Raw genomic sequence first — 13409 nt, 5'->3', positions numbered from 1 at the left:
TTCATGTAGTCTTATGTAAACACACCTTTAGCCACAAGTTGGCCTCGATTTCTGAGGTTAAATATCAGATTTTGACGCAGTTTGATTGTATTATGTCCTTAGCTTGTCCTTTAGCTCTCTCTTAGAGGGACAAGCTGTGTGGGCCTGGTTGTGAAGACATTTCAGAGTAAAATGAATGGAATTTTTTTCAAACTAGGCCAGTGTGCGGTTGTTCCTTGGTTCGTATCAGGACATTTGGTGATATTTTAGGCTGTAGGCAAAAACCAGAGAAGTGTTTATTTTGAGAAATGTTCCTACCTGACGTTCTTCTCTCAGATCAGATCGCTCTGCTGGAAACAACCATTTATCTATTGATTTTGCTTTTTGTTCGTTATCTGTTGCACATTTTTGAACCTGGTTTCTAGGATAAGAAAAAAATGATGAACCTCAGCAAAAGGAGCACATTTCACAAGATGTCTCATTGATTACATATATTGATAAAAGAACAGGTAGATATTGGACTGTCATTTAAGTAAAACCTTGCTCAGATGACATTATCAGTCTCTAATGGAAATCATGCGATTGATATAATTGATTACGCTCTTATTTTGAAATTGGTCACACTGCAGGACTGTTGGAGGTGATAACAGATCCTCTTACTAGTACTAGAAGTACTATTTTTTATTGCACACACTGAATACTCATCATGTTTTGCAACTTTCAGTAGTAGCACTGACCTTCAAACCTGCAGGTTGGTTCATTTCTAGTTATAGAGGTTGCTGCTTTGTCTTGAAGGTCTTAAGAGGTTTTTTCTACATGCACCTCATGGAAAACCTTTTGGAAAAGGTAGTTTTAATACTCTACTTTGCGAGACTATTAACAGTGGCATGTGAAGTCACAATGACCTTGAATGAAGACTGTAGCTCCATTTTGGAGTGCGGTGCTCCTCCGCCGCTGCGCTTTATCTGCTCAGCTATACGCTCATCTATTATTCTTGCTTTGACTTTTTCTTCTTCTGCTGGTGTGTTCATATCGAGATTGTGCTCACAGGGTGTAGGACGGCTCTGGGTCTGTGAACTTTGACAGCCAGTGGAAGGAGGGGGAGGTGTGACATAAAGACCAGAGGGAGGATGAAAAAGAAAGATGGAAAAGAGGTAAAAAAAAAGTGTGAGTGAAGAAGAGAGGAGGTGGAGGAGAAGGAAGGGGAAGAGGAGGATAATGAAGTGGAATGTAAGGGGTGGGGCACCTCTGGTATGTTAGCCCTGTGTGTGTGTGTCTGTGTGTGTGTGTGTATGTGTGTGTGTGTGTGTGTGTGTGAGTCTAAACACCCTGCCATGAGTCAGTGAGTCAGACATGCGCAGCTGCTTCAGCTCTCAATCACACACCCGCAAACTGCTTTGAAACTAACTCTGTTGCTCTCTCTTTGATTCTCTGTGTTTCTGTCTCTCTCTGATTCGCCATTTTCCTCGAAGCAGCTGCAGTGAAATGTAGAATCTCATTCATGATTTAAATTCATGGACACATACATGTTAAAATGTGTTTTTAATCACCATAATAAAAGTTAAGAACGTCTTCATTGCAGTTCTGTATGATTTGACGTTGTGTTCATCTTGTTGCTGACATTTGTTGTTGTGGTGTTTCTGCTCTGCACCTCCCAGAGATCACCTGTCAATCAAACAACGCGGCGAATCCTGACATCTTTTCTTTGGCTGATGAAAAAAAACTGATCGTTAATTCATGAAACTAATATCAGGATATGCTCATTAAGACATGCTTCCTCACACTTTTTTCTCATGTCATCTGGTAGATAGCAAAGACTAACATCACCTGTATTACCTGTATTAACTGCCAAGGGACTTAAACCAAAAGTCTTATTGAAGCGGAAGCATCCATAAACCGGTCGTATTAAAGTGATAATAAGTAGCTTTTCCACATTGAAATGACTAAAAAATTACTAGAACTATGTTATATATGTTATATACTAGAGCTATGTTAATGACATCATGTTGTGGTTGTCTGCCAGAAGCATCAAAATTGACTTTTTATCCATTGTTTTAACCACAGTTTTATGATACACTTTTTAGATCTTGGTCATTTTAACCTAATGAAGGATTTCAGCCATCAGATATCTGAATATTACGTTATGAGAGAAATAAGCTGAGCACATGTTAGCAGCAGCTCAGCTCGTAGCCCCTCCGAGAATTCTTGTGTCTGCCGAACAGTGTTAGAGATTCTTTATTGAGAGACCTCTAGTGGCAGAAAATGACATATTGTGTGTTTAAAGTTTCTGACAGCTTAGGTAATTTTGTGATTTGTTAAATCAAATTGGATTGACTTAACAGGGCAGTTTGCTGCGACTATATTGCTGAGAGGAGGAGGGTTCTGTACTATAACAGTTAATGTTAATTGTTAATATGAAAGTGTAAATGTGCAGCCACTGAACCAACAGACCTGCAGCACGTGCCAGTTTCAAAGTCTTCAGGTAAAAGAAGAGTTGGGTTTGAATCTGTTGCTCAAAAGCAGCTCAGCAGTAGTTGTAGTAGCGGGAGGAGAGAAGGCTGCTCATTGCCCTCCCACCTCTTCCAGACCAATCTCTCACCTACTTCCTCCTTTGACTTCTCCTCCTCCTCTTCATCTTCTTCCTCTTCCTTCCTGCCCCCCAGCAGACTCCCCTCCCTCATCCTCCTCCTCCTCCCTCCTACCCCATCCCATTCTTTGTCATCTCTTTGGGTGAATTCCCAGCTGACTCTGTTTGTCATGGCAACCAACCAGTCGTGGTGACTGGGCCTGCAGCTCACACTTCCTGTGTGTGTGGCTGCGTGTGTGTGTATGAGGAGACGCATGCGCAGTGTGTGTGTGTGTGTGTAGACAGCGACTGGCTGCATGAGCCTGTCAGCCTGGATTAGAGTCAAACACACTGCAGCGATGCCTCTTTTCTTTCTTTCTTTCTTTCTTTCTTTCTTTCCTTCTTTCTTTCTTTCTTTCTTTCTCTGCAGAAACAATAATAGCACCATCAGATATTTTAATTAAAAAGAGAGATCTCTTTAACTACTAGAACATGCATGTTTAGGGAATCTACTGTGGCTGTGTACTGTGGCTCTCTCTCTTTTCTCTCCTACTGTATGTCTCTCACCCCCCACCCTGCCCCACCCCCTCACTATGTAACTCAATGTGCTATTCTAATATGGCAGGAGAAGGGAGGGGTGGAAGGGGGTTGGGCTTTAAATCTGGCCTATGATCCTGTGGTACAGCAGGGAACGCTGCTATTACATAACTTCGTGTGTGTGTCTATGTCTCTGAGTGTGCGTGCATGTGTGTGCTGAGCTACAGTATGTAGTGGTGAGGCTCCCATTGCAGCTGCTCTTGGTTTCACTGTATGTTTTTTTTTTAAATCCCTTGTTGCAGTAAGCTTGTTGCATTTAAGCAGCTTCTTGAATCACCACGGTTAAGCTGTTGGGTTTCAGTCTGAAAACTTCACTGGTGAATGTACAGTGTATCTGAGTGTCAGTGAGGTGAGATCTGACACTGATAATCTCATGTTGAGATTTTATCAACATACAAAAAAACAAATAATCAGGTGTCAGGTATCAAAGACTCACATTTCACCAGTTTAGAAAATTGTATTTAAAACATGTTTAATTATTGAGGATGATTAATATATTAATGTTTAAGTTATCAGGCTCTGATTAAAATTTTCACAAAAAATTTCTCCACTGCCTTCTGGCATTTTTGATCCACCCAGAGGGGTTCCATTTAACACTGATGGCCTAAAGTGGACCGGCCCGAGTGGTTTGCTACCATGACAAACCTCGTGTAAAGTAGTAATTGTCACCAAGTGGGTCAAACGGGACTAAATGATTCATTCTGGATTAGACGGAGGTGATCAGAAGATTTTATACTGTGGATTACATTTAGAAATTAAATTTTAAAAGTTCAATCGCTGTTAACCATTGTAAACTGTTAAACAGCTAGCCTGCTAATTGCAGCGAGTGTGGTGTAGCGGCACATGAACCAGTTCTCCACCTGAGCAGAACAAGACCACCTGTCACCAGCTGCAGTCCAAAATGGTGGAGTTACAGTCTGCTCTCGAGAAAACTCAGAACTGAACTTTCACATCAAAACACTTACATATAGCACCTCGTAAATAAATAACAGCGCTGTCCAAACTCCATATGGTCTAAGCAAAAAGTGTGATTGGTTGTGACACCAAAGAAGACAGCGCTGTTTGAGAAGAATAGTGACGAGCAGACAAACATCTGAAAGAAGCATCAAAGCGGTGGAATAATACGAATCACAACTTCCAGAGCGGAAACAGAATGCAGATGTGACTCAGATTGTGGATTGCTATTCTACCCAAAAATATCATCATGTGATCGTTAGGCCAGATCACTTACCCCTGTTCTGGATGATGGTAGAGCTGAAATGATGAGATCATTAACGATCTATAGGAAATTAATTGGCCAAACGTTTGCAGGATTTGCTGCTTTTTTTTGTCTTATATGATAATCAACTGGAATTCTGGGGTTTTGGACTGTTGGTCGCACCAAACAAACTATTTATGTATGTGACTTTCCGCTCTGGGAAACTGGAAATCTAATCAGTTGACAGTTTTAGACAGAATAAACAGTTTCTTTATTCTCAGCCCGGTGACAAATTAACTCCCGTCTCTCTGGTTTTGTGTTTTCCAGATATATGTTCGGTAAAGGTGCGAAGCGGAAGCTGGACGAGGATGAAGAGGGGCTGGAAGGCAAAACGCTGGAGGCGTCGGTGGCGGGAGGGGGAGTAGGCCTCGGTCCCGAGGGCCTATCCAAGGTATCGTACACCCTGCAGCGCCAGACCATCTTCAACATCTCCCTGATGAAGTTGTACAGCCAGCGGCCACTTGGCGAGCCCAGCCTGGAGCGCCGCGTCCTCATCAACAACATGCTGCGACGCATCCAGGATGAACTCAAGCAGGAGGGTTCCCTGCGGCCGCTGCTCCTGCCACCGTCGCCACCACCCGACGACCCCATGGACGAGGGCTTCCGTGAGGCGCCACCCTCCTTTGGGGTTTTGTCAGCAACAGCGACAGCACAGTTGATGCCGGCGATCGCTCCGCCGCCTTCACCCCACCCAATGGTGCCTCCCAACTGCCAGGCATCCCAGGCCTGCCCCAGCCGTGTGGAGGCCTGCCTCGCCCCTCTGGAAGCCTGCCTCACCCCAGCCTCTTTACTGGAGGAGGACGGTGGAGATTCAACCTTTTGTGCTCCATCCCCACCCACCCCTCCTCTGTCGCCTCCCCCAGCTCAGTCTCCCACATTACCTTCGGCACTTCTGGGCCAGGCGTCCCCCAGGGTCCCTGTGCCTGCCTCGTCCACTGACGGTTTCCCCTCCACTCTGAGTGACATGGAGTTGGGTCCTCCCACAGCCATAACAAGGACAGCAGCAGCTAATACTATGACCGTGACTACCTCCCCAGCTCCCACGCCACTCACCCGGCCCTCCCACTTAGCACCCCTCCTCCCAACACCCTCCTGCCCACCCAGAGACTACAGGACCATGGGTGCTAAACCAGAGGCAGCTGGCGTCTTGCTGGCAGAATCTCGCTGTGCCGAGCTCCGGCCGATGGACACTCTGCCCACACTGCCCCCTGGCGGCTTAGTAGACATTTCCTCCTGTCCTTCCTCCCCTCCTTCCTCTGCCTCACCCTCGGGGTTTCTCTCAGACTTGGCGCTGGACGACGTCCTGTTCGCCGACATCGACACGTCCATGTATGACTTTGACCCCTGTACGACAGCAGGGGCCGTGGGCGTGACAGCGGGCGGTGGCCTCGCCAAATTGTCACCAGTGGTGACAACAGACGACCTCCTCAAATCGCTGGCGTCACCGTACAGTGGCTCCGCCCCCCAGGTTTCAGCCAATCAGCCTTTCAAAATCGATCTGACAGAACTGGACCACATCATGGAGGTGTTGGTGGGTTCGTGACTTGCGGACGCCACCGCCACAAACACACAAACAGTTTAATCCGCAGAACAGACTGGAATGAAAATTTGGGATCGCTTCGGGGGTTTTCTTGGTTGTTGTTTTTATGTTTTTTAAAAAAAACTTTCTTCAGAGGTCGGTAATTGTAAACATCGATGGTGATGTCAATTAGTACTACTATGACAACTACTACTACTACACAACACTGTGCATGCACTGTGCTCGCCTTTCCAAATATGGAATGAAGTAACTGGGAAACAAAGACACAATTAAGTTTGTATTTCTATACTTGTGAGGACCTCCATTGACTCCATTCATTCCCAAACCCTAATTTAAACCTAATCCTAGTTCTAATCTTTAACCTGAACCTAAGCCTTAACCCTGAGGAGTAACTGTACATAGAGAAACAGGAGGACCGGCAAATTGTCCTCATTCTTGAGGATTTTGCAATCATTATATCCTTGTGAGGACTTCTATTTCTCACAGGTAAAGAAATACGAATAAACACATATAAACATGACACACGCGGACACACATGCACACACACACACGCACAGACACACACACACACACACACACACACACACACACACACGCACAGACACAATTCATGGCTTTTAGCAGATGAGTGCCTTTCAAAATGACCACTTATTCAATTCCTGTTTTTTACAGTATTTGTTTTTTTTTCTAGTTCTTTTCACTTTAACAGCCTAGAGAGGTCACTCCTCAATGTTTTTTTAATTTATTGTATTAAAACTATAAGTAAGTAAGGTAATTTCTCATGATCAAATAATAATTATTTAATCTTTATCTTATTAGAGATGCTATGTTTTATTTGTTAAGCAAGCATAAAAAGGTTTTACGAGAAATACGTTATTTTACCAGTGTGCTACATCACATATTAGCTCGGCTATATAATTATGCTTTGGGAATAGCTCTAAAACACATCACCTGTTTGTTCGTTTGTTAAACTTTTTTGGTAGAAAGAGATTGCATCACATCATGTCTATGAATTCAGTTCAGGACTTATGTTTTTTTCCTTCCTCCTCCTCATTGGCCAGCACATATAACTGTGCTGGATGCTATTTTACATGAGCTTGGTCATATGGGCTAGTTATCATGCTTCAATTACAGCAGAATTCAAATGAGCTGCTCCCACAGGAAAGCTAGATGTGTTTACATTGGAAATGAAGCGGCAGCAGTGCCAGCAAGAACTCTTGCCTCCCAGTCAGATGTAGGTGATCTGAAAAGTCTAACCTAAAAAAATGATTTTAGGCTCTAAAGACGTAAAATTTGGACTCAAAACAGAACAGCTATCACAGATTATAGGGGAAGTCATTGTGGCATTAGCGTGACTCCGTAAGATTTGTAAAAATCACATGAAGAAAATGGAATATTTTAGTAGAAATGCCTTATTTCTGCTTGGGTTCATACAGAATTAGCAACATGAGTGACAGACAAATTACAGCACAGCATACAGTATTACACACACACTGTATTTGCAGAGTATGTTTACTTGTGTTTAGAATAGGAGCCCGACATGCCAAATCTCAGAGCTCTGCTCACTTCTGTACATTGTGCAGTACAATTTGAAATTAACCCTTAAAGCTCACAGATGGTAGCAGGAGGGCTAAAATCTGTCTTGCAAATAATTTGAATGTGTATTTCCACTCAAGTAGGAAACCCAAACGTCAGTGTTAACCTGATACTGCAACCATGAAACATCAAAAGACTACCGCCCTCCTGCACAGCCCACTATGCATGATTTTTGATATAAAAAGACTAAATACGATGGCTAAGTCCATCATCTAAGATAAGGGTCTGCATGTTTGTTATCCCAGCTGACCACACTTAAACAGTTAAATAGAATAGAAATTCTCAGTTCATCAGTCAAATGCTGTGTCTACAAGTTGAGCCTTTTTTATGCTATCTACATACAGTATGTCATCTGTTGAAGTTCTTCACACAAATTTCCCTTATCCACTTCACAAATTTGGCTATTAACTGTGATGCTCCACCTCAGAAGGAGTAAGCAAGCATGGAGAAGCCTGTGAAAACTGCTGTATCACAGTCACCTCATCAGACTGCTAATCTTCCTTTAGGATGAACTGATCTCCTGCCACACAACAAACTTTTGCAAGAAATTTTTTTTTGTGTGTCACATATGTAGCCATAATTTCCACAGAGCCCATTCTGAAATGGACCAACACATTGGCACCACGATAATTGTATTTTGATGGTCAGAAAAGGCCTGCAGTGGACACGGGCATTTTGCAATTTACAGACGTAGCATTGTTTCTTTTCAAAGTCAAACTAGCTGCAGAATCACAACATAGCACAGATTTAAGCTTCTTTAAAGTGCAAATACACGGCTTGTTTTTAAGAGTTGATACTGCAAAACGAAAAGTTGTAAAATGCCTTTTGTTGCTGTAAAATTTAGAAAGACAGAAGCAGTGAGTTAGCAAACGTCAGACTCATCACCATGCCTCTTTTAAGGTAGTTAGTTAGTGCAATCAGATTTTAACTAATAGGCTCAAATATTAAAAGACAGATCTACCCTGGGATACCTTTACTGTTGCTTCGCCTTGTCTTTTCCCTTTACGCTAGCTTCAGTGTTGTTGTTGTCTTGAAGTGAAATTGGATTCTTCAATTGTCGAATATCAGTTTCATCATGGTTTGATGTTTAAAGCTGCATTCATTGATTTTTTGCCACTAGGGGGCAATAGAATAAGCTCAAAACATAACATTTGGCATGTTATCACCCTATAAAGCTCTTAGCTAAAAATGCACACTAGTGTTAATTTGTTATTGTGTCTCTGGCCACCTGAGAAATTCAAGTCCCATATTACTTAATCACTTAATTCTCCTTTTTGCTCTGTTTTGGTCTCCAATAACTCCAGAGGGAAACACTCTTCAGCTGGTACAGTAATGTTCCACTCTGTTCACCAGCTTTTAATTCGTTGTTGAGCTGTGAGCCAGAAAACGAGAACGATGTGCTAAGAGAAACTAAAATGGAGAGGAGCTGAAAGTATGATGACAATTATCTGTTAGTTCATCAATACAAACAGCACCTTACACATTATGCATAAAAATGTGGGTCCAGTAATGAAAAATCAAATTTCGATGAGTGCAGCTTTAATGTTCACTTCAGCCTTGTATCTTATCATTATTCATATCATCTACATGTGTCTGGCTATTCACAGCAATATATGAAAAAAGACACCACAATGTGACAGAAATGCAAGGTACCTCACCAGTAGGTGTAGGAAATAATGTAGGGTGGACTTTTCCTTCAGCAGTAGTTAAGTAAAAAAATAACACAAGAAACCCTAAACACCTCTGTGTCTACCAACACAGCCTTTTCCATGGTGTAAAATGGCATGTTAATGATATTTCTAGCAGAGGAACCAGTCTCAGTCATTGTTAATGGAAGAGAATATGTCATCTGCATTATAGTCTTACTCATCTTACTGCGTTAGACAACAGCAGTGAGGCTAGAGTAACTTTAAAACCTGTTCCAATGGAAGACCATTAGTTTCCCAGAATGCATTTGACCTCAGCTAGTATGTAAACAAACTGCATCGTAACAGAATTCAAAAGCAGAGTGTGAGCCGAGCAGATAGCAGCACCAACTAATACTGTTTGTAGACGACTGTGTCTTGTTTCTTTCACTATGTTTGAAATTTGGAGTGCTTGTTTTTTTTTTTTTTTTTGTCAATGAAGTTATTTATTCATATTGTTTTTTCTTCTCTGTGTAAATATATTTATTTTGGATGTGAAATGAACATTTGGATTGTAAATGCGTGTACAGAATGTGTGGTAGGAATGTACTTCAGATAGGAATGTATCTGAGTGTGGAATAATGGGTGGAAGCCATTTTTTATATACATAGGTAGTTATATTATCTTATTTTTTTTTGTTTGTTGCTATGTTATTGATTTTTGTGGGTCAGCAGCCACAACGTTTTACATCTTTTGTACTCTTTTGTTCATCATTTTCCAGTTGAAGGCGAACAGTTCATGCAGCAATACTCAAAAACCCGTCTCCAACCTTCAGATGTCAAGACTCCAAAGCCTGTCATAGACGCTTCAATGCCAAAAGTAATGTACATAGTATGAACAACATTCGAGCTCCTGAGACTTTTTTGATCAGTGTTTGTTACCGAATCTGTTTTAGCGCTGTCTGAGCGAGCAGCAGTTCGCCAGGAGAGGCTGACTGACTGCAGTCGAGGCTGATTCCCTCTACGAAGGCTGTATTTTACACAGACCTAAGAGCTGTGCCTTTTTCTATGCAATAGAACACAGAGAGAGAAATTATCAGCTGATCACTGTATTGGGATCTAAATGTGGACTGTAGATAAAATATATTTATATATATGTATATATATATATATATATATATATATTATATATATATATGTATATGTATATATATATTTATATATATATGTATATGTATGTATATATATATATATATATTATATATATATATGTATATGTATGTATATATGTATATATATATATATATGTATATATATATATATATACACATGAGATAAATGGACAGCTGTCTATGAATTTGAAACAGTCTTACTTTTGTAGTTTTATATATATATATATAAATATATATATATACAATAAACTGTAAAAAGAGCAGATGTCTGTTGTGTCGTGTTTCTCACTTTCTACTACTACTTGGAAATTCAAACTTTAACTGATACTGTTTGTACATCGTGTTTTTGGAATTGCCCTAAATTCCTCCAACGTGACCATGATGCACTGTTAAAGCCAGATTGTGATAAAAGCAATAAGGTGAGGGGAGAACAGCCACTGAATTGGTATGATCACACAGTGAATGTGTTTAAAAGTGGTGGATAGTGAAGTTACATCTTGAGGTTGAAGGTTGACTCTCAACCCTGGAAACAGTCGGGTAAAACATTATTAACACAACATGCACTTTGTGTTTCTGAAGCTTTCAGTTGCATCTTGTGGCTGTACTTAGTGGTTGGTGTTTCTCGGGTTTCATTGAGATGGTTTCGTTTGTTATCATGTGACCTGCAGAAAGCATGGAATCACTGTCATGTAATAACAGGTGGTTGTCTACAGTATTTATAGTATGAGCTGAGGAAGACAACAAGATTTGGCTGAAAGCTTCAGTAACACCAAGAAAGTGAACCTTGTGTTGAGAATTATATCACAATGATATTAAAATAATAATATAATAATGACAATAAAATAATAACCATAAAGTCACACAATTGCATCAATAGGTACTATTAAGAATGCTGTTTTAAAAAGGTTATATAATCATAATATCATTTTTTCATCCAGATGTGAGTACAATCAAGGCATCATATTTGAAAATCCAATAGGTTTGCAAATATTTTTTCAAATGTTCACCACTTCTGATAATAAGCTATATTCCCTCCTCCCTCAAAAGATTTCAGAAATGCTTTTCAGCAAAGTGTTGTGCCATACCTCAGTTTTTTAAATCTTCAAGAGCACCTTAAGATTCCTTGGACTTAATTTGTGTGCATACATATATTTTATTTTTATATGTATGGGGTTGGTCATGAGATTGCCATGGCCCAGCACTTAAACAGTTAATGCAATAGTGGCACCTTACTGTACACGTTCAATTTTCAGCTTTAGTTATGTAACCAAGTACATCTTGTACATTTCTCAGTAACACAGTTATAGACCCAATAAAGCCTTTAGGGCCCTGAAATGAGTATTGGTTTAATTTGGCCACAAATTGCCTGATTTTGAGGGGCTGTATGATTTGGATGTAGACACACTGGCCCTATAAGTGATAGCACAATCACCACAAAACACACTCGCTACCCATCATCCTTCAGTGAGAAAACATCAATTTAGATGAGTGGCATGAATGTAATGGCTATAATTCTGAAATTCATGCCTATAATTCTGAAATCAAAAACAAAAACCTGTCACAGTTTATTCAAACCCGAACTGTGATAAAAACCTGTAGCTATTGGCAGACAGACACCATGTCCACCAAGGTATTTTGTTCATTTTGTCATTTTATTTTGACCTACAAACTGTAAAATCTAAATATACTGAGGCTAAAAATACTGGAATCAGCCTGCCTAAGTTAAATCCTAGGTATAAAAAACCCCTTAAACCCAGAGAAAACTAAAATATGACCTTATTGTCCTCAATGTTAGCTACAGCCCTGCATCCACACACACAGGCCGCACTTGTGTACATTAACCACCAAACATACATAAGATGACTCTCTTCCTGAATGTCTGATTGTTCTCAGAACAAACTGATTTGCATGGGAAACACATGAAATCATCCGATTCTATTCAAGGCTCTATGGTTATTTTAAGAAAGATAAGTGACTCTTTCAAAAGGGTGTTTTTGCAGTACACTACGTTCTTGTGGAGGAAAATGTCTCCAGGCTGAAGGATGCAACGGTATATTTATTCCATAACTGCCAAATTAATGACACTTTAATACTGTAGACTATGGAGCACCACAACTGACCAGATGCAGTTATCAGACAAGTTGAGAATATAAATGAATACATCATTACTCAAACATTAAAAAAATGTTTAAAGAAAAATAAATATTTGTATGTCGCTAATTTTCAGTCACTAAATAAAACTAGATTGGATATTTACTATTTTCTATTTATCTTTCACTAGCTAATTTTATTTTCAACAGTGCAGCAAAAGAGAGGACTGAGTTGGGTTAGCTTTTGCATGCTAGCTAACTTGAAACACATGCTGAGCTCCAGCCTTTTCAGCTAGCAACATAAATATCTTGCAGAGCATGTCTGTCTCATAATGTCAAACAAATTAAACTAACTTATAATAAGAATTAGCTGTCTGATTAAAGCTAATAGTTTGCTATCTCTTTAAATGAAAGGTAGAAAACTATTTGTTTTGACATTCAATTTTAATTTTTCCAAATGACAGTATTTGGTGCATTCAGTTGTATTTTAGACTCATTTTTTACTGCCCATTGTTGTCTGTTTTGAGGCTCCACAGTTTATATCCTTGAGTATTTTTTAAATCCTCACATGGAGAGGTAGGCCTACATGTATACAGGAGTAAAGTGCATACACAAGCGTCATCTGATCAAAATGTTTTAGTCAAATCAGTCCAAGTTCAATTGTTACTGTAATCACATCAGGATCACAGCACTGACCGGATCACATTTGATCTTTGATAAAATGTTGGTACCATCTTCTGGCTGTTCTCCATTATAGATTTCAGCCTCTGTCTTCAACTGTTTTTTTGTGTTTTTTTTCTTCTTCCAGTTGACAGCGGCACAGGGCCAACATTTGCCACTGTTAAACAGCCATGACTCCTGATCCGCAGGCCGGGGTTATTTCCAGCATTCAGGCCACACAGCTGTGAGGGGAAGGGGAACAGTCTGTCTCTATTGGTGGAGGGAGGGAAAGTTTAGCTCAACTTAGCAACAGCAGAGCTAAGGTCA

General features: G+C 40.3%; 1 protein-coding gene across 3 annotated transcripts in view; it reads left to right on the top strand.

Annotated features, from left to right (window-relative positions):
* sertad2b (SERTA domain containing 2b) overlaps positions 1–10339 on the top strand; it is a 39377-nt gene extending 29038 nt beyond the window's left edge. For 2 of the 3 annotated variants that reach the window (XM_056395761.1, XM_056395762.1), the window contains exon 2: positions 4668–10339. In XM_056395761.1, the coding sequence (XP_056251736.1) occupies positions 4672–5943 (1272 nt within the window). In that variant the 5' untranslated portion in view covers positions 4668–4671 and the 3' untranslated portion in view covers positions 5944–10339. Of the gene's footprint in view, positions 1–180; positions 1134–4667 lie in introns of those variants that run through there. The other variant, XM_056395759.1, reaches the window with a different exon arrangement.
* The last annotated feature ends 3070 nt before the right edge of the window (positions 10340–13409 follow it).

This window comes from Seriola aureovittata, chromosome 14, assembly GCF_021018895.1.
Source record: "Seriola aureovittata isolate HTS-2021-v1 ecotype China chromosome 14, ASM2101889v1, whole genome shotgun sequence".
NCBI lineage: Eukaryota > Metazoa > Chordata > Actinopteri > Carangiformes > Carangidae > Seriola > Seriola aureovittata.
This window is presented reverse-complemented; position numbering and strand designations above follow the sequence as displayed.